We start from the raw sequence: 22383 nt of genomic DNA, 5'->3' as shown, positions 1-22383 counted from the left end.
TCTCATAAGAACAACTTCTATTTTGAAGTTAAAAACAATGAAGTTAAAAGCTACTCAAAGATTAATTTCATATCTTTACTAGAATGTCTATTTTGTTTGAAAAAATATTGCATTCACTTTGACTATCGTATTTTAGTAGTGCGATTTATATAAATCTCTGGGGTTTAATGGTTTATAAAGCATAGATTTTAAAATCTTCATCTAAGTTAGACTTTTATTTACTAAAATGAATAATATCTATGATTTTTTTTCTCATTGGCATTTGTTTAAAAATAATGAAGCAGCTTTGTCTCTTAAAATTACTGGCAGATTTTATGATTTATCTCAATAATTGGATGGTGGTAAATATGTGCATTAGAAAAGATAATATTGATATTCCAGGTGTTCAAAAGATACATTTGAAAAGTTGGATACAAGTTTAACATGGGAGGAAAGAGTAAAGTGGACTTAAAGGACTTTTTTTTTTCTAGACTCTATTAAAACACAATTTTATGAAAAACTAAACTAAGTTGAGCTCATTTTTGAGAACATATATATTTCAAACAGGATGGAGGATTAATTGTTGGATTGGACAGGCTAACGGCAGTCTTAGGGGAAAAAAAGATGGCTTAGGATAAAACTGTTTACTAAAGGAAATTGGTGTTTGGAAAAATGTTAAATGGATTAAAGAAAAACTAAGAAAATTTTAATTGAATATTTTCAGTTTTTAAGATCTAATTTTTTATAGTAAAGTGTCCTTTTGCCATTTTAATAAAAAAACCCAATTTTACCTAAAGAGTATAAAATAATTGTTTATATAACTTTAAGTTTTATAAAGAAATCAATTGTGTTTTTAGTGTAATTTCTTCTCTTGCAAATAAGGACTCTTCTCTTTCTTATGACCCAGGCAGGAGACTTTGGAAAAGTGTGTTCTCCCTGTTTCTGTTTCTGTGATTTGGAGATACTACTACTTGCATTAAGAAGCAAAGGCAGTTGATTGTCATAGAAGACCAACTGTGGAGTTAGAAAGAGTCTGGCTTCACTTTCTGCCTCTGCCATATTCTGAACTCTTATCACCCAGGTACCTAACCTGGGTGTGTTAGTTTCTTGAGCAGTTCTAATTCTCATGATTATGAGTGACCAGTAAACTACTAATCTTCATTGTGATAGGGAGTTTATGATTTCTATGAAATCATAAGTCCAAATTACCCTTCTTTTTCTACTCATCTTCTTTCCCCCAAATCCAAAATATTCTCTCTCCTCTCTTCTCTTTTCCCTTTCTCTTTCCCTTTTCTTCTTTCTCTTCTGCTTTTTTTTCTTCTTTCTCTCCCTCTCCTCCCTTTGAGATTTTCCCCCTCTGTTCAATAAATTAATTAAATGTTTGCTGATTAAAGTATTTTGTGGATTCTTGATCTCCTTGTGTATCAAAGTATATTGGTTTAACTGCTTGATGAAATTAATATAGTTGATATCAATGTAATTTCTGTTGTCCATATCCTATTTTTATTTTGAGTAGCGTTCTAATTTGGCTAAATCGTATTATACAAATTGCTTATTACTAAAATTCTTGATTTCTAACTTAGGACTTTAGGGGCTTTTAAAATTATTTTTTCTCAATAACTTATACCTATTGAAATTGGAGTGTAGAACAAGAAGTTTTAGCTACTATTTAGATTCAGGTCATTATGCAACTTAGAGGAGTCCCATGAAAACAAGAGGGAACCATATTACATAATAAGAGATTCCTGTACCTCTGAGTGGATGTAGAAAAAAGAAAGAAGAAATGATCTAAGCTATTCATGAAGTACTTCTGGGAATTCTGAGCATATCTTGATGGCAGTTAAAATAGCTTTGTATTTAACTAGAGTCATGGTGGTCTCTGCAATAAATGGAACTCTCTTTTCCTGTGAAGAATGCAAAATTCCCCCATACTTAAGTCTCTTCAGACATATGCTATTGACTACATTTTCAAGCCACTTTATTGTGGATAGAAGAGTTATTAGCACCTCTTGCTACTATACCTCTCATAGTTGGGTTGTTTTGGCCACCCCCAAAATCTATCACTGTCTTTTGGAGAAATAGGACTTCCCTGTTCTTATTTGACAACTGAAATGATTTCTAAAGTATTTAATTAATGTTCAGTGCTGGGTTGTATTAATGAAAAATTGGCAGTCATGATAAGTAAAATAATCTAAAATTAAAATTATGTAATATATTAAACGGCAATTATTGTCTATTGTTACAAAAAATAAATGTAATCTCAGGGAACATTTAAGTTCTTAAATGTTTTTCAGATGCATTTCAGATGATTTGTAGTTTGCTGGTACTTCTTTTTGTGGTATGAAATTAAACTTTATAGTGTTACATGAAAACAAAAGAAATTATTACACGAAACCTTATTTTTAAAGACATTCTACCTTCCAATGGTACTAAAAAGTTAATATTCAAATTTATCCAAATATACTTGGATAAAACAAGCTTTTCATCTGTTTATAGATGAGGTTGACTAAAGTAAAAATTGTAAAATTACACATGAATTTGTTGAAAATTTTCACCTTTTCATTTTGCTATGATCGATGATCCCCTTTGCTTTTAAAAAAAAAAGTGATCTTTTATAACTTGAAAATTATAAATGTAATGCCTCAATTTTGACAACATTGTGTGTGTGTGTGTGTGTGTGTGTGTAATATATATATGTATATAAACAAAAAATACTCCCTAAAAGAAAATAAATAGTACTTCCCTTGATTGTGTGCCCCAAAACTCCTCTCCTTTGTGAAAAGTCCCCCTTTTTATACATGATAAGTCTTGTACTTTTTTCCTAAGAAAAGGATTGTATGTTTGTTTGAATATCACCTTCTCTTCCTCTAAATCTTGGGCATGCTTTCTTTTGAATAGAGACATTAATAGTTTATTTTTCTATAAATGGTAAAAAAGAAGATATGGAGGGGGTAATTTTATAAAGGAAAAATTATTAAGTAGTATAATACTGAAGAAACTTTGAATGTTTAAGTGTAAGTGTAAGTTTAAGTATAAAGTTCTAAATTAAGTGTATTTGTCTGTGCAGGTATCATTTGGCCATCTGGGATTTTGCCAGAGAGAGAAAGTAGTGGGAAATATTTCCGGAAAGAATACTGAAGGTGTTAGGCTAAGCCAAATTTTGTTTTTATATGGTTGTCAACTCACTAACCAAGATGGATGCTTTTGCCAACATTTTTCCTCCTGATGGAGAAACTGGGCTGCCACACACATATGCAGAGGTCCAGAAATTGTTAATTGATGAAAAATTTCGATGTGAACATCATAAAAATAATTACCAGTTTTTGAAAACTGAACACTCAAGGTAAATTGCTTTCAAATTTTAATTATTTTCTTTTAACCTTTTAACCTGTTAAAAGTATTTGCTTGGAAATTCATATTATTTTGTTAAAGTAATAATTGAAACTAAAAGTAAAATTATCTTATTTTCTAGGATAAGATTTTTATTATTATTCTTTGTCTATATGTCACATTTATTTCCAAATATATCTACCCTTCCCCTTCCCTTTATCCCAACAGGCTAAGCCTTGTAACAAAGATATAAAAACAGAAAGAAAGAAAAGCAATTTATCAAAAATGATCATACTTTGACAATATCTGACCGTATATAAAAATATATCTATTTCCCACCCTTTGTCAGCCACTTCAGTTGCAGTGAAGGAGCTTTGTTTTTTTCAGTTTTCTTGAACCAAACTTTGGTTATTATGATTTTACAGCATTTAGTTGTTTTTATTCTTGCTATTTACATTGTTATAATACATGCTGTCTTCCTGGATCTACTTAATTTCACTTTGCATCAGTTCCTAGATATCTTCCTAGGTTTTTCTGAATTCTTCAAGGTACATAGTTTCTTATGGTATAGTAATACTCCACTGCATTTATATACTACAATTTTTGTAGCCATTCCCCAGTTAATAGGCATCTACTTTGTTTCCATTTCTTTGCTACTACATAAGGAGCTGTAATTAATACTTTAGTGTATATAGGATTCATCTCAGAAACAAAGTGGTATGGACATTTTAATTTTAGTCACTTCCTTAACATAATTCCAAATTGTTTTCTAGACTGATTAGACCAATTTGCAGCTTTGCCAGCTGTGTAATAGTGTTCCTGTCTTTCCAAAGTGCTTCTAGTACTGTTTCTTTTGCCATCTTTGCAAGTTTGCTAGGGGGATGGTAAAACTTTAAGATCTATTTTGATTAGCATTTTTCTAAATAATGATTTGTCGCAGTCTTATATGGTCATTAAACATTTGCAGTTCTTTTGGGAACTATGAGTTTTCATAATTTGACTATCCATTAGGGAATGGCTCTTGTTTTAATACAGTATATATATATATATATATCTTGGATGTCAGATGCTTATCAGAGTTATTTGATGCAAAAAATTTTTTCTCAGTTGAGTATTTTCTTATTCTTAGGTTAAAGTTTTTGAAAAATTATCTTTAATTTATTAAAATAGTGACCCTTAGCTTTGTTTTGTGCTAGATGATGCTTACAATCAGGTGTGTCTTGTCTTTTTTTTTCTTCACCTTTTCATGGGAAAAAAAAGCTAAAAAGAAAAAAGATCTGTTTTAATACAGGTAATCATACATGCTTTCCCTAAGTGAAATTCCTTTAGAAATAATTATTGGGCTTAGAAATTAAGTGAAATACAGTGAAGAAAAAATATTACTAGACCATTTCCTTATGTAATGTTGGTTTGCCTTAACATAAAGCAATGCCATTAGAAAGCCAGTGGAAAATGACATTGACTCTCGAGTCTTTTCTTCTTGCTTTTTAAAAATCAGGTTACAGGAGGAGTACAGAAAGTCACAAAATGAACTCAAGGAACTCTTAAATGAAAAACAAACTCTTCAGGAAAAATTTCAACTGCTTCTTGGTGAACTAAGAAAAGAATTACTAGAGAAAACTAAAGAATTAGAAAATTGGAAAATGCAGGTGAGAAAACAGATTTGAGATAATTTGCTACAAATAGTTAATTTTTTCCTAAAAAGCAAAATGGTATATATAAAAGTAGCATATGGTAGGTATGTGGTAGCTTTGCAAGTATAATAATTTGTTTAAAAAAAATTTCATAGTATAATGGGCCTTGATTCTGCACTTGATTCACTTGCACATCTTTAGGCAGTATAATTGAGGCTTGCATTTTTTAAAATTTATATAGCTTTTTATTTGCAAGGTACATGCATGGGTAATTTTTTTCATCATTGACAATTGCCAAACCTTTTGTTCTAATTTTTCCCTTCTTTCTCCCCACTCCCTCCCCCAAAAGGCAGATAGACCAATACATGTTAAATATGTCAAAGTATATGTTAAATACTATATATATATATATATATATACACACACACATATCCATATAGTTATTTTGCTGCACAAAAAGAATCAGACTTTGAAATAAGATTAAAATTAACCTCTGAAGGAAATCAAAAATTCAAGCAGACAAAAACAGAGGTATTAGAAATGCTATGTAGTGGTTAACACTCATTTCCCAGAGTTTTTTCACTGGGTATAGCTGGTTCTATTCATTATTGAACAAATGGAACTGATTTGGTTCATCTTATTGTTGAAGAGAGCCACATCCATCAGAATTGATCATCATATAGTATTGTTGTTGAAGTATATAATGATCTCCTGGTCCTGCTCATTTCACTCATCATCAGTTCATGTAAGTCTCTCCAGGCCTTTCTGAAATCCTCCTGCTGGTCATTTTTTACAGAACAATAATATTCCATAATATTCGTATGCCACGATTTATTTAGCCATTCTCCAGTTGATGGGCATCCACTCAGTTTCCAGTTTTTGGCCTCTACAAAGAGCGCTGCCACAAACATTTTTGCACATTCAAGTCCTTTTTCCTTCTTTAAGATCTCTTTGGGATATAAGCCCAGTAGTAACACTGCTGGATCAAAGGGTATGCACAGTTTGATAGCTTTTTGAGCATAGTTCCAAATTGCTCTTCAGAATGGCTGAATGTATTCACATTTCTACCAACAATGTATCATTGTCCCAGTTTTCCCACATCCCTTCTAACATTCAGTATTATCTTTCCCTGTCATCCTAGCCAATCTGACAGGTATGTAGTGGTGTCTCAGAGTTGTCTTAATTTCTCTGATTAATAATGACTTGGAGCACATTTTCATGTGGCTAGAAATGATTTCAATTTCTTCATCTGAAAATTGTCTTCATATCCTTTGACCATTTATCAATTGGAGAATGGTTTGATTTCTTATAAATTAGAGTTAATTCTCTATATATTTTGGAAATGAGTCCTTTATCAGAACCTTTGACTGTAAAAATGTTTTCCCAGTTTATTGTTTCCCTTCTAATCTTGTCTGCATTAGTTTTATTTGTACAAAAGCTTTTCAATCTGATATAATCAAAATTTTCTATTTTGTGATCCATAATGATCTCTAGTTATTCTTTGGTCACAAATTCCTTTGAGACTTGCATTTTTAATCTTTTTCAAAATCACAATTATAATTTAGGAATGATCATCGAACTTATGCATTTTATAAATTGCTCTTATAACATTTTTGATTTACTAAAACTTCTCAGGAGAAACTGTTACAAGTTGGTTGTCCATGTCAGGAAGACTTGTCTTTAAATCTTGTTGTTTATATTTGCTAAATTTGTGACTATAGCATCCCACTACTTCTGCAGCTCTCATGAGGGCAAGTTACCAATAAGTTGTCCATGCAGATTTGTGGAAGGAGCTTCACTAGGGTTCTCTGCATTTGTGCAATTACAGGCTTTTACTAAAAAACAAAGACAAACTCCTTCCAAATTCAGAGAACAGCTGGTATGAATTAATGAAAATTCTGAAGCAAAAGTGTTGTAAGATAAATGAAGTTTTATTATTTTCTAATTGTAGATGAAGAGGAACCAAGCTGAAAAATATTGTCAAGTAGTTGTCCTTTTGGGAACAACTTTGATGAATATATAAAATATTTGTAATTTGCATAAATATGCTAATTACCATTAAATTTTTTTAAGAGATGATTTGTTTTTTTTTTTACACTAATATTCCTTTTTATAGCTTGTTTAGATCATTTGTCTAGAAAATTTTTAATTATAATACAAAGGCTAAACTATAGCCAGATCTTGTTTAAATTAGTATAAATATCAACTTAGTCTATATTTTATTATACTGACTTAGGACTATAACGATATAGTTGAAGCCTCAATTCTTTGCATTCAGTCATTTATGTGTGTTGAAATGAATGTGTTAAAAGTTCTATCTTCAAATTTCCTTTATATCCTTGATCTTTTCAACATTACTTTTAAGTCGGTCTTCCCTTTAATAGTGTATGTGTGTGTATATATATATATATATATATATATATATGTGTGTGTGTGTGTGTGTGTGTGTGTGTGTATATACACTATACTATATATAATAATATAATAATAATAATAACTGGCTCTCTTGAGGATATGACATCCTTTTCAGTTTTCCCGAAGGCCATTTTATCTGACTAAAAAGCAATAGAAGGCGGAGTCAACATATTCCTTGAATCTCTTGTCACTTCCAGAATATCCCAGTATAATCTGTATTTTCTTTAGTAACTATTTCTGTTTTGAAGTACACGTCTCTTCATGCTGTCTTCTTCCTGGCCTCATTGATGAACTGCCTTCATCTTTCTTTCTCTATGATGTTAGTGCCTGGATCTCATTCTTTGCTTTCACCCTATTATAATCATTCTAAACTTGGAATTAGAAAGACCTGGATTTGAAACCAGAAATAAATTTTTACTAAATGTGTGACTCTTGGCAAACCACTTAACATTTTTTAGGCCTCATTTTGCTCATTTGTATAGTGGGGATGAGAGCACTTAAAGGATTATGATGATCTGTTTTAAAAGTATTATGTAAATGTGAATAATTAATGCCTTCATTAGTCATCATGTGTTTTATGAACATATATTACATTCCAGGCTCTGGGAAAATTCAATCACATAAATAAAATAGGCCCTGTCTTCAAGGAGCTTTTATTCTATGTTAGAGACATTTGGAAATATATGAAAATATAGGAATCGTCTTTGTCCTTATGCAAAATATATGTTTGTTTAATAGAAATTGATGTTTGGGGTGTTTGTAGCTGAGAAATAAATGAAAAACTTGAACTATCAACATGTATTTATTGTTTACTGTGTGCGAAGATCTGGGGATTCAAATAAAGGCAAAAAATAGTCCTTGCTCTTAAGGAGCTCAAGGTCTAGGGGGTGAGACAACATTAAAACAACTACATACAAATAAGGTATACCCAGGATAAATTAGAAGTAATTAAAAGAGGGAAGGCACTAGCATTAAGTCTTTTTATAGGTGAGCTTCTAACTGAGACTTGAAAGAAACCATGAAAGCCAATCAGCAGATGAGGAGGAAGAGCATTCCGGGCATGGGCAACAGGAGGTAAAAATCCCAGGAGTTGAGAGATGAAGTACAGCAAGAAAGCAATGTCACTGAATTGCAGAATACATGGAAATTTGGAGGGGGATGAGGGTCAGGTTGGGGGAGATGCGGTGTCAGAAAATTGGGAATAGTGTGAAGGAATAGAGGTTAGGAGAGTCTTTAAATGCCAATCAGAAGATTTACTGGAGTTTATTGAATACTGTGGTCATACCTCTATTTTAGGAAGATCAGTTAGGCAGCTGAGTAGAGAATGGATTGGAGTAGAAGAGATAGAGACAGGGAGACCAACCAGAAAGTTACTGTCATAAAAAGTTCGGGTTGGGGCAGCTAGGTGGCGCAATGGATAATACCAGCTCTGAAGTCAGGAGCACCTGAGTTCAAATCTGGGCTCAGACACTTAACACTTCCTAGCTGTGTGACTCTGGACAAGTCATTTAACCCCAATTGCCCCAGCAAAATAAATAAAGAGTTCAGGTCTTCATTTGAGAGGACCTAAGCTGAGGTGATGGCAGTGTCATAAGTGAGAAGGGGGCATGTATGAGAGATGTCACATAGGTACAGTTGACCAAATTTGGTAACAGATTAGTTATGGTGGAATTGAGGATGACACCTAGCTGTGACCCTAGATGATTATGAGAATGGTGGAGTCCTCAACAATAAGAAGGAGGTTCCAAATTTGAAAGTTTTTTGGGGGGATAAATAAGTTTAATTTTGGGCATGTTGAATTTAAGATGTCTGCAGGACATAGTATGTTTAATAGGACTTTAGATATGAGAAACTGGAAGTAAGAGCTGAATAAGTAGGTTTGATTTTTCTATGATGGTTTAAAGATGATGTTTAAATCCATGGGAGCAGATGAGATCATTGAGTGAAACAGTATTAAGGGAGTTGTGGGGCACATTCACAGTTATTGGACACAATCTGGTTGAAGGTCCAGCAAAAAAAAAGTAAGAGAGTGGAGGAGAGATGAATGTCATGAAAACTTAGAAGGAAAAGGGTGATTGATAGTGACAGAAACTGCAGAGAGGTCAAGGAGGATGAGTATTGAGAAAAGGCCATTGTTCCTTTGGAGACTACTTTCTTTGGAAAATGGTGGGTTCTGAAGTTAGTCGTTAGGAAGAGAGTTGCAAGAAAGTAGAGGCAGTAATTGAAACTGTAAAAAGCCCTCAGAGTTGTGCCCACAGTTCCTTTATCAACTCTGATGATTTTCTTTTTCAGGCATACACTGACTTGGTCACCCTTGGGATGTTTCCCTCTCTAGGAGTTATACTTTCTCTTGAGTTCCTGAACATTGAGATTCTACTCTGACTCAAAGTTCCCCACACTTTAGATAAAGTTTCATTTCATCCTTGTGTTCATGGGTCTCTGGCTCTTCTTTCCAGTCTACTTCTCTTAGTGGATTTGCTATCCTCAGCATTCAACATTGACTACTTAGCTTGTCACTTTAATATTATTCTAGTCAGTATCACTCAAGTCCTTGTAGCTGATGGTCACTCTTCCTGAGTAGCTATGCTTAGCCTTAGAAAGAAAACTGACTCTGAGACAGTTCAATCTTGACACTGACAGTATAACTAGAAAAGTTATTTAACTTCTCTGGGCCTCACTCCCTTTCCTTTTCTCTAAAAGGAGTGTTACAGTATTTGACCTTTAATGTGACCTCCTGCTCCAGATTTATAATTGTATGGCAATTATACTCAGTTTTTTCCATTCCTGTTCCTAGGATGCCCAGTGTTACTTATGAAATTGAACTCTTTTCAGCCACTGCAAATTTATAATTTATAACCTTGATTGGGCTCTCACAGCTCAACTTCTCTTTTAAACTTAGTGATTCTCAAGGTCACTCTTTGTCACAGTTATTTAAAATCCTTTTTTCTCCCTTCCAATCCTCACCTATTTTCCCATTCCTTACTTTTGGCTTGGTCAGACATTTAAGGCACTGAGGTCATCCATTGCATCCCTGCCATTGCCAGTGAATTTCTCTGGAAGAGAGAGTGAGTCTGATGACTTTGGACAACCCCAATTCATACACAACTCAAGATTTTGCTTTGTGGTGTTATTGGTCCTTTTCGAAAGAAAGGACAAATCTCCATAAATCTACAGTAACCACCTCCTGTGTGATGTGGGTTTTACCTTGTGTATTCAGACATATATTCTTCCACGGCCTCCATTATCCTAAATTGCCATCTGTCTTCATCCTGTCTTTGCTGCTTCTCTCTCTTTACCAAAGAGGAAGCATTCCTAGGCTTTCCTTCTGACTTTCCATCATTTTATTTTTTCTTTCCCATGCATATCCAGGCTCTCTGCACTGACTATTGCCTATTTCCCTAAATACTTGCATAGGTCTTTTCAATCTGGGAAAAAAAAAAATCCCTTGACTCTTCTCCCCAATCCAACTATCATCTCATTTCTCTTCACCTTTACTGCTAAACTTCTAGAAAGACCGTCTACATGCAGTGCTTCTACTCCTCAGCATCTAGAAATTTTACTTTTTCCTTATCTCTCCCCCCTACTGTCACATTTAACTACTTGATTACCTTTTTCCCCCCTAATCCCATACTTCTTGACTTTTTTTAAGATTTTACCCTATTGAGGTAGCCAGATGGTACAATGGCTATAAAACAGCCCTCAGGAGGACCCAAGTCCAAATCCAGCTTTAAATACTTGACATTTATCAGCTTTGTGACCCTGGGCAAGTCACTTTGCCTTACAAAAAAGAAAGAAAGAAAAAAGATTTTATGCTATTGATCCCCCTTCTTTTATACTGGATATTTTAAATTTCCTTCCTTTAGAGTTCTCATCATTTTTCTGGTTCACTTTTCTACATTACCTCACTCTTCTTATTCCATCTCTTGTGCTAATTTCACACAATCATTTTGACTTCTTAAGGTGATTACTACCAAAAGTTTTGTAGTTGGTCCTCTTCAATCTCTGTACTTTTTCATTCTTATAATTTTAACTACTATTTCTATGCAGATGAATCACAAATCTCTATATTCAGAGCTGAGCTTACTTCTATGCTCCAGACTTGCTTCTTCAAGCTGTGTCTCTAGAGTCCAGGGGTCCTCAAACTACGGCCCGCTGGCCAGATGCAGCAGCTAAGAACGTTTATCCCCCTCACCCAGGATTATGAAGTTTCTTTATTTAAAGGCCCACAAAACAAAGTTTATGTTTTTACTGTAGTCTGGCCCTCCAACAGTCTGAGGCACAGTGAGCTGGCCCCCTATTTAAAAAGTTTGAGGACCCCTGCATCTAGACTATCACTTTCAAATTAGGTTGTCTGTAACTAAGCTTTTCTCTTTAAGCCTATTGCATTTTCTGAGCTCAATTTTAGGATGACACCACTATTCAAAACTTTGAGTTCTCTTTGAGTTGGCCCCTGATGTCCATGTTTACTTTTTGGTCAATATTTCTTCAGTAACACTTTTCCTAGGATGGTCGAGTTTAGACCTGGAAGAGAATGCCTTCCAATCCAGTTCTATTGTTTCCAAATGAGAAATAACTGAGATGGAATGATTTCAAATTCAAACAAGTAGCAGAGACTGGGACTTTTGATTCTAATCCAGTGCTCTTTATACTGCCACATTTCAGAGTTATTTGTGTACTCTGCTTAATTTTTCAACTAGATCACAATCCTTTTGAAGGATGGCATTGTTCCTTCCATATCCTTGTTCTCTACTCTTACAATTTAAAATAATTCTGTGCTCATAGATCCTGTGACTCTTTTTTTCTGTTGATCGTTATAAGCAGGTCAGAAATAACTGAGTAAAATGGAACAAAAGACATACCTAATTAAATATTGAGGCACTTCATATGTGCTTGTGAATGATCAAATTATGTTATTCTCTTTTATGGATATTTCAGTAGTATGATTGAGAAAAGTAGAATTTTTCGCCAATCCTTTAAAAGAACTAGCTTTTTTAGTTCAGTTGAAGTTAATCCAAAAGACTATTATTTAGAATTATATATACTGAATTTCCATCAGAAAATAATGAAATATGAACTTCCTTGTTTTCTATGGTAGCCTTAATTGCCATCTTTTTCCATGTTGTTCCAAGTAACTACTTGAACATCAGTGACTGATTGTTATCAAGCCATGTCCGTTGAATTTTTTGTCAGCTCTGAGATTGAAATTAGAGTGCTTAATGTACCATGTTGTCAAATTTCCTCACTGTTGATGCTATGATTAGAATAAAATTAGCAATACTATAACAACTTATAGATCCATTCTGACAAATTTTATGTAAAATGTGGTTACTCCTAGTTTACATATTTGAAAAGAGGGTACTAGACTCAATGATTTCTTAATGATATATCTAGCCCTTATGGTTCATGATTTGGTGAATTTGAAATTTGGTAAGAACAATTTCAGTTTTCCTGATGTAATATTTAGACTTTTTCCATATAGGCTTTAACACCTCAAAAGCTGGAATTGCTAAAAACCCAAATACAAGAAGAATTAGAAACTCCAATGAGAGAACGTTTTCGGAATCTAGATGAAGTAAGTAAAGTGGTATCAAAACTCAGTTATTTTCATGGTGACATGTTACTGTGGAAAGGTGATTTTCAGTACAAGGAGCTTGCCTTCCATGTAATCTTAACAAAGTGAACATTTATTATGATTGTAAAGTAATTAAAAAATTAGACAGAATTTAGTATTTAAGGGTGTGACTATGAAATAATCTCACAAAATGAATATTTACTATAACTTTGTAAGATGATGTATAGAGAAAACTTCAATACATAAGATATGTGACAGACATTCCAGAACCATGTATCCAAGAATCTAAATGAATTTTGTTTTCTTCAAATTAATCACCTAGGGACAATGTATTATTCCACTGCTACTACTGTTGCTTAAAATTGTTCAGTGACTTCAAAACTCCATGTTTTGAAATTGCCTTTAGAGCTTAAGAGTATATTCTCTTGAATACTCTTTAATAGTGACAAAAATTCTACCTGTTAGAGTGGATTTAATATTTAGAAACAGCCTAAAATCATTAAGAGCCAAACCTAGAGACTAAGGATCAAGTTGGAAAAGATCAATTTTGGTCCAGACGAAAACAGAACTAACGAGTAATGAGTTTTTTTGTTGTTTTTTTTTCCTTGTGTAGCTTATAAACTGGCTCTAAACCTAGAGAATCTGATCCCATTGGGTTTGTTTTTCTGGAGATTTGCATTTTCATTAATTCCTTTTCTCATACGTTTTTGAGTTGATGGCTCTCCTGCATCTCTGCTGTTTTATAACTAAGATTAGTTTATTAATTCTAACAACAAGCAATTTTCATAAAGTGTTGGGAAGATCTGAACAACTCAGAAGCCTTAGGCATAGGGTTTAGCTGGATTTGAATGACTGACTTTTCAGGATGAAGTGTTTAGTTCAATTAAACTCTTATAATTTTTTATGTGATTTTTGCTAAATTTTGCTAAATTTCCTAAAATAGCCTGCGTTACTTTTCATTCATTTTTTTCCACTTTAGATTATTTTCTTGATCATATTTTTATTTGATCAGATTTATAACACTGCAAATAATTCTTGTTACATACTTATTTTAGAATAGTTTCCCATATTCTGACGTGATGTTTCATGAAGTTCAAAGATCAGAATGTTTTATAAATGGATGTATTCCATGTTCTCATGAAATCCAATGAAGAAACACTATTTTACTGAATATGCATCTTTTCAGAAATGTACTGAAAATGGGAAATCTCATTCTTATTTTGTGGGGGTAGTCTTTGTTTTTTTTTTTTAATAAACTTTTTTTCTAGCAGAAGTGTGATATTTCTCTTGAATACCAAATAAATATTTAGTACATGTTCTTTAACATTATTTTCTGTCTTCTTTAGGAGGTAGAAAAATATAGAGCTGAATATAATAAACTTCGATATGTATATACTTTCCTCAAATCAGAATTTGAACATCAGAAAGAGGAACATCTGCGAATTTTAGAAGAAGAAAAAATAAAATATGAATCTGAGGTGGGTATATTTTACTGGCCATTTATTCATTTCTTTAGTTATTTTGGGAAGAGGTAAGGCTTTTTTCTGAATGCTTTCACATTTATAAAATTAGTTTTGTATTCTTTATTTTTTGAAAACTATTGTTCTGTTAATTCATTAGATTTTCAATGTTCAGAAAGATTAAACTTCTTCCTTTTTTGGTATCTACTTAAAAATACAAAAGTATAGTTAATTTTTTTTCAGTTAAACAAATTTAATTTGTGTTTCAGCAGAGATTAAGTGCCCTTCAGTTTTTTCCATCTGTAAAAGGAGCTTGAGAAGGAAATGGCAAACCATTCTAGTATCTCTGTCAAGAAAACCCCAAATGGGGGTCATAAAGAGTGAGACATGACAGAAGAACTGAATTGAATTCAAGATACTGTTCTAAGTCCTGGGGATACAAGTGAAGTGATCTGCACCCTCCCCCCTAGGACTTTACATTGTATTGTTGAAATAAAACTGTAATAGAAAATGAGAAAAATCCCACTTTTAGATTTAATTATTTAGATAAGTACCATTTACTTTGACGGTCTTAACTAATTTTTCATTAGCAAGCAGGTAAAAATTCTGTATCTTTTAATTTTTGACATTGTTGTTTTTTGGGGTGTTTTTTTCATTGTATCAGGAATGATAGACTTATTAAAAATTGGTCTTATTATAAATTTAGTTTTTTTTTTAAGAAACCATTAAAGTGATACTTGCAAACTTTTCCTTCCATTAACATACATTAATATACACTAAAAACAATTCCTAATTTAGATATATAAAAATAGCAGTATGATTCCAGCAACAGACTGTGTGTCTTCTTTCTTAAAAACCAGCCATCTTAGTATCAGAGAGGCTTTGGTCATTGCTGCTCATAAAAAAAAATACAAAATAATTGTCAGGCCTGCATGGCCTCCCTTTTTAAAAATAGAATTCATTTTCAAACTTCTTTCCCAAATTCTCCTCTTCCCTCTATTAAAAAAAAAAAATAGCACAATCTTTGTAATAAATATAATTAAGCAAAACATCTGTCTCCTTTTCTTCCTTGAAACTTATCAGCCTAGAGGCAATATGCTTCCTTCTAAATCCTCTATGGTCATGATTGTTTATTACATTCACCAGAGTTAACACTTTGCCCCCCCCCCCCCCTTTTTTTTTTATTTTTAATGTTATTACTCTTTGTGGAAAAAGAATTATGAACCTTGGATTTTAGATATAAACATACTGGAAACAAATTTTTTTTTGAGAATTTATTCAGTAATATTCTATGATTAATTGTATTTCAAATAAAACTAAGACTAAGGTTATAAAAATAAGATTAAGGTTGTTCCAGTAAATGAATTCTGGACACATTTCTTGCCATTTCTGAGCTTCAATTTCCTCATCCACATTCCCTCTCCCCAAAATGGGAAGTTATATTTGTAGTCCCTTCCTCTCTGTTATGAAGTTCAAGTTATATTATGCTTATAGAGAATTTTGCAAACTTTAATGTCAGAGAGAAATATGACTTTTTATCAGTAATAAATTGGAGCCCCAAGTTGTGTACTTGGTGAAAACATGAAATTTTTATTGTTTGGATCCTGGGTTTGTTTTATAAATGTATTTTTTTAAATTTATAAATTTATAAATATTGATGATTTGGGTTTTTTTTTTTTTTAAATAGCTTTTTTTCCAAATACATGCAAAGATAGTTTTTAACATTCACCTTTGCAAAACCTCGTGTTTCAAATTTTTCTCCCTCTCCCTGCTTCTTTCCATAACAGCAAGCAATCCATTATGGGTTAAACTTCCAATTCTTCTAAACATATTTACATATTTGTCATATTGCACAAGAAAAATTAGATCATAAAAGGGAGGAAAAAGCAAACAAACACCACCACCACCCAAAATAAAAAGGTGAAAACACTATACTTTGATCCACATTTAGTTCCCACGATTCTCTCTTTGGCTGGGGATGGCTCTCTCCATCACAAACCTATTAGAATTGCATTGATTCACTTCCTTGTTGGAAAGAGCCACGTCAAGCAAAGTTGATTATCACATAATCTTCTTGTTGCTGTGTATAATGATCTCCTCGTTCTGGTCATTTCATTTAACATCAGTTTATGGAAGTCTTCTCCAAGCCTCTCTGAAATCATCCTGCTGGTCATTTCTTTCTTTCTTTTGTGCTGAGGCAGTTGGAGTTAAGTGACTTGCCCAGGGTCACACAGCTAGGAAGTGTTAAGTGTCTGAGACCAAATTTGAACTCGGGTCCTCCTGACTTCAGAGCTGGTGCTCTATCCACTGTACCACCTAGCTGCCCTGCTAGTCGTTTCTTATAGAACAATAATATTCCAAAACATTCATATACTATAACTTTTTCAGCCATTCTCCAACTGGTAGGCATCCACTTAGTTTCCAGTTTCTTGCTACTACAAAAAGGGCTGCCACAAACATTTTTTGAATTTATGAGTCCTTTTCGTTTTTTTATGATCTCTTTGGCTTTTTTTTTTCTCCCTGAGGCATTTGGGGTTAAATGACTTGCCCAGGGTCACAGCTAGGAAGTAAGTGTCTGAGACTAGGTCTGAACTCTGGTCCTCCTAACTTAAGGGCTAGTGCTCTATCCACTGTGCCACCTAGCTGGCCCTTATTATCTTTTTGGAATACAAGTCCAGTGGAGTCACTGCTGTATCAAAGGGTATGCACAGTTTGATAGCCCTTTGGGCATAGATTGAACACAATTTAAAAAAAAATTTAGATTTTCCCAATTGAAGCATTTCTTCTTATGTGTTATGCTTGCCCTTTCTTCTGTTGTGGCTATGCATGGGCTGCCTGGATGCTATGATGCCTGGTCTAGAAGCTGAGGTCCCAGGTGCTGGTGTGACCTTAAAACTTGATGTATACTGCTGTCTGATACTGTACTGACTGGGTGCTAGTCTGGTCTTGCCTCTTGTGCTGTCTGCTCTTTGGTCTCACCTTGTCTCCTGCTCTAGGTTTATATATACTTCATCTTCTGATTACAGGGCTTTGTTTCCATTCAGAACTTTTATATAGTCTTGGAAAATGGATGATTGGAGATTTAGCTGTTGTCTCTTTGATATTCTTTAATATTGTTCCTTCTGGTCCATTTTTAAGTTTCCTTGGGGTGTTTGAGACATCTGTGCTTTTTTGGCTCCTTCTATATTTCTACAGGTACTATCTTCCCACAATTTCTTTTTAATCCCTTTTGCTGCTTTTTGGTTTTATTGGTGAGTTCATCCCCCTTTTGTTGTGGTAATGAACGATTGTTCCTGTCCTAGATTCTTTCACTTTTTTTTTATCTCATCCAAATCCTAATCACAGGTTTTTACCCTCTTTCCCTTAATAATCTACTCTTAAAAGTTAGATTTTTTTTGTTTGAGATTAATCCCTCTCTCATTTTACTCTTTCTTGTGTACCATCTCTACTTGTTTCTCTCTTCAATATGATTTTTCTTAAATTATACTCCTGTTTTTGTGTGTTTATTAAAGTACACATAAGTAAATTGCAGGTCTCTTTGTTTAGTTCTCACAAAAGTGAGATTCTTATGACCCCTATTTCCTTTACCTCTTCTTTCATAGATGTATTTTTTTTTTAATCATGAATGTAAAATAAGTTGTATCCCCTGCCTTCTCCTTCCTTCCCAGATATCATCATTTCTCCCTCCCTTTTATTTCTTCACTTAAGATTATCAAAATAGAAGGAAACCATTCTGCTGGAGGTTCATGTTCTCAGCAAACACTTGTTTCTTCTCCCCCATTAGATTGTGGATACTTCCTTCTTTTATATAGTCCCTTTTATTTGCTTAGTGTGATTACTTTTCTGGGTGTTTGTGTTTCAGAGATTCTGTGAAGTTTTGGTCTTTTCATCAGGAATGCTTCAGATCCTCATCCATTTTTTTTTCCTTTGGAATTTTATTTAGTTGTTCTTGGATGTAAGCCTTTAGGTTTCGCCTTTTAGAAGACCATATTCCAAACTGTCCTATGCTTTATAGTGGTAACTGCTTGTGTGTTCTTGAACTGTCTTCTTAAAATACTTTTTCTTTGCCCCAGGAGCTTCTTCTTGATCAGGAATGACAAGGTTTTGGCTGTGATTTTCATGGTAATTTTTCATTTCAGATTATTTCAGGAGGTACTTAGTAGAGTACATTTTCACTTTGCTCTTCTGATTCTGTTAGTTCCGAGCAGTTTTCATTTGTAAAACAATACAATATCCCCACTTTTCTCTTTGGCCTTGGTTTTCTGGTAGTCTCGTGATTCTGTTTTTAGTCTGGTGATATTTTGTTTTATTGTTGGTGTCTTATTTTTGGTATTCATATTTTGAATTTTTCTTTCTGGATTGACATTTCTTATCAAGGCCAGACTTCACCCATTCTTACACGCTGGATTGGTATGATTGTCCTCTGTTTTCAATTTGTATTGTCTGAAGTCCTGTTGCTGGCTCTCCCCTGTACTACCCTTCGCTATACTAAATGTGTCTAAGGGTCCCTTGGACACAGAGCTCTTTGTAGTTATCAAAGGAGTTTGGTTCTTTGGCTTTAAGCTTCCAGAGCCCTGACCCTCTGAAAACAGATTACTTTGTTCCCCTCCTGGGGGATTAACTGCCTATGGGGCTTGGTGACTGTCAGCTGCAGAATTCTTGGTGTGCCTGCTCTTCACTTTGATACCTTTAGTCTGGAGGCTTTTGAGTGTCCTCTTTTATCAGCCTGGGCTGGACAAAGATAGTCACAATGGTTTCTAGTCATTATGTGATTTGGGGATCTTTATTTTTCCTGGAATATATGTGTGGAAATTGGGTTGCTGTACTATTGATTCCTTGCTTATCTTAACCTGTATCTCAAGACTTTATGCTTCCTTTTCTTGAAGAAAATAGTCCTGACACAATTCACAGGGTTCTGGCTATGGAAAATACTGATTGCCAACATAGAGAATCAAACTGACCATGTCTTGATGGGTTGAGGATGATTGATTAATGATATATGAAAGTGATTTATAAATAAAGGTAGATGACTAACTTGTTGGATCAGAGTTTAAAATCAATATTGAATAAAAATAAAAAATAAGGAAGCTATTATGATATTGAACAATTATGACATTTCTATCAAGATTCATGTCAACTGATTGTTGAAGTTTTGAAAAGGAAAATGGTTAAAAGAACAGACATTGATATTGACAATCATTCTATACCAACCTGATACAAAATAGTTACTACTATAATGAAGAAGCCAAAAGGCTTCAGGATTTTTAACTTTTTTTGTGTTGTAGACACTTTTGGTAATTTGGTGACCATTCTCAAAATAATATATTTTTTAATGTATAAAATAAAATGCATAATATTTCAAAGGAAACTAATTATATTGAAATATAGTATTCAAATTAACAAAAAACTCCATGGACTTCATGTTAAGACCTCCTATTCTCAATAATGTCAGCAAACACTTAATCTCCTTTGCCAAGCAAAGGGATTTTCAGCCAGTGGTATTACTAGTTTGGAATGATATGGGAGAAACCTGGAAAGACTTAATATAATTGAGTTAAGGAAAGTAAGCAAAAATAGAACAATTTATATATTGACTCAAGTATTGTGAAGAGCAGCAATTCTAACCATTGTCACAATCAATCATACCTCAAAAAAACTGATTGATGATCAACTTCTTGGCAAAGATGGATTATGAAAGACAGAATGAGCTTTCATTTTCAGATGATACTGATAGAGCACTTTTTTTTTTTTTTTTTTTGCCTTGACTATATTTGTTACAAGGGAGGACTTTTTCTGGGGGAGAAGAATGTTGTCATTGGAATAGGGGATAATGATAATGGGACAAAAAAAAGAGAAAGCATTAGTTAAAACAAAAAATTGTAGAAGAGAGCAGAATGAAATTCGGAAGGGGACACAGAGGGCAACATTAGTACTAAATGTTAAGTTGATAATGTATTTAAAAATTAATATACATAGCATATTCTTGATTTCATACATAGTCTTTTTGTCTTTTATACATGGAAATGTTCATGTTTGATGACCATTGATTTAATAATGAAAATATTTATTTTTAAAATGTTATAGAATATGGTAGTGGAAAATTATAAGCAGCATTTCTTCATAAATCAAGGAGAAACACTAGAGGACAAATTAAGTTTACAGAAATTATTGTGTTGTGGACCAGTCTAATTCTAGGCTCATCTAATAATTCAGGTTCAAAGTTTAAACTATAGTAAGGCAATGTGTGATAATAAAATTTTATTGAAACCAACTTTATTAATAGGAAATTGAAAAATTTTAAAGGATACAAAATCAAGATAACTACTACTCCCTGTCTCCAGAATCACTTCCTCTTCTCTCCAGAATCAGCACAGCAGCTAGCCAGTAAGACCAGGAAGGCATTCCTTAGAAGTCAGCAAGGGCACAGGGGAAACTTCTGATTGCATTTCTTCTCTTCAGGCAGAGCCTCAAAATTGAGATGACAAGGGGGGAAAGGCAGATTAAGTTTTTGCTCCCTTAAAGGATGTCTTAATTCACCCAGGCAGTAATTCTCAAGCTTTCTTATCTTAGAATTCCTTATAATCTGAATTTTTTTTTAGATTCCCTGTCTTGAGCTTTATTATTAATATTTTTATGGGTCATATCTATATTTTGTCACTGTATTCTAAAATAAAATGTTAGTATTATTATAAAAGTAGTTTTGACCTTGAGTCCCTCAACTCTATCTAAGGTTCTCAGGGATTTTCAGGTCCCCAGAGTATACTTTGAGACCTTCTCCTCTAGCACCTTGTCTAGTGATAGAGTCTAGTAGAATGTTGTGTGGGGATAACCAGGAAAAAAAAGAAGGAAGAATGAGGCTGTAGGGGCAAAAAAACTTTGGTATGGTGATGGATGTCAGGGGGAGGTTGGTAGGTCAGACAGGACTCCACATGAGCAATGTGTAGATAGGCAGCCAGACGTGCTTCATGACTCATTAATGTCTCACCTGCTGCTTACACAAAATCAGCAACATTCCTACTACCTATGGAAGAATCAGATAACCAGATTATCTTGAAAACATTTAAGGATGGAAGTTGAAAGAACAAAAAATGGATGGAAAATGGAAAATAACTGCCCAGACTTTTAAAAAACTATTCTCTCCATTGTTGACAGTAAAGCTATAATATTTAACATCACTACCTTTTTTTGTTTTGTTTTGTTTTGGTAATTTTTTTTGTCTTTGGTTAATTTATTTTTTATTTTTTTTATAATTATAACTTTTTATTGACAGAGCCCATGCCAGGGTAATTTTTTACAACATTATCCCTTGCACTCACTTCTGTTCCGATTTTTCCCCCCCCCCCCCCCCCCCCCCCCCCCCCCCCCCCCCCCCCCCCCCCCCCCCCCCCCCCCCCCCCCCCCCCCCCCCCCCCCCCCCCCCCCCCCCCCCAGATGGCAAGCAGTCCTATACATAACATCACTACCTTAATGTGCTACGTGAGCAGATGAAAATAAAACCAAAAGGAAGATACAAAAAATAACTCGACTAGATCAAGTCAGTCAACAAGCATTTATTAAGTAAATACTAACTGCCAGACAATATGCTAATGACAGGATAGAAAGATAAAAATATAGTTTCTGTCCTCAAGAATCTTACATTCTAATGAGACCACATTCTAATTACATCAAATATATTCTAATTAGATCTAGGATGCATAGAAGGTATCAGTGCTACAATTGATGCAATTATTCGACATGGTTATTTGAAAGGCAGGTAAATATCTAGAATGTATAAAATTTATGATCGCTTTTACTTCACAAAAAGGTGAGAAAGAAGGTATGAGTAACTTAATCTGTATCCTTTTTTTCTATAATCTATAAGAGATCTTTGAGAGCAATTTACATATATATTAAGGCCCTCCTTAATACAGATGTGATAATGGAACAGATAAAGCTTTAAAAGTTAGTGATAGACATCTTTTGTTTTTATGACACCTTAAAATATTTCTTACTC

At 33.6% G+C, this 22383-nt stretch overlaps 1 protein-coding gene across 3 annotated transcripts in view; it reads left to right on the top strand.

The window, feature by feature from the left end:
- CEP83 (centrosomal protein 83) overlaps positions 1-22383 on the top strand; it is a 112045-nt gene that overhangs the window by 40192 nt on the left and 49470 nt on the right. For 2 of the 3 annotated variants that reach the window (XM_031940841.1, XM_003771028.4), the window contains 4 exons: positions 3047-3322; positions 4808-4958; positions 12838-12930; positions 14277-14408. In XM_031940841.1, the coding sequence (XP_031796701.1) occupies positions 3150-3322; positions 4808-4958; positions 12838-12930; positions 14277-14408 (549 nt within the window). In that variant the 5' untranslated portion in view covers positions 3047-3149. The remainder of the gene's footprint in view (positions 1-3046; positions 3323-4807; positions 4959-12837; positions 12931-14276; positions 14409-22383) is intronic. The other variant, XM_012550561.3, reaches the window with a different exon arrangement.

Source organism: Sarcophilus harrisii, chromosome 5 (assembly GCF_902635505.1).
Source record: "Sarcophilus harrisii chromosome 5, mSarHar1.11, whole genome shotgun sequence".
Lineage (NCBI taxonomy): Eukaryota > Metazoa > Chordata > Mammalia > Dasyuromorphia > Dasyuridae > Sarcophilus > Sarcophilus harrisii.
This window is presented reverse-complemented; position numbering and strand designations above follow the sequence as displayed.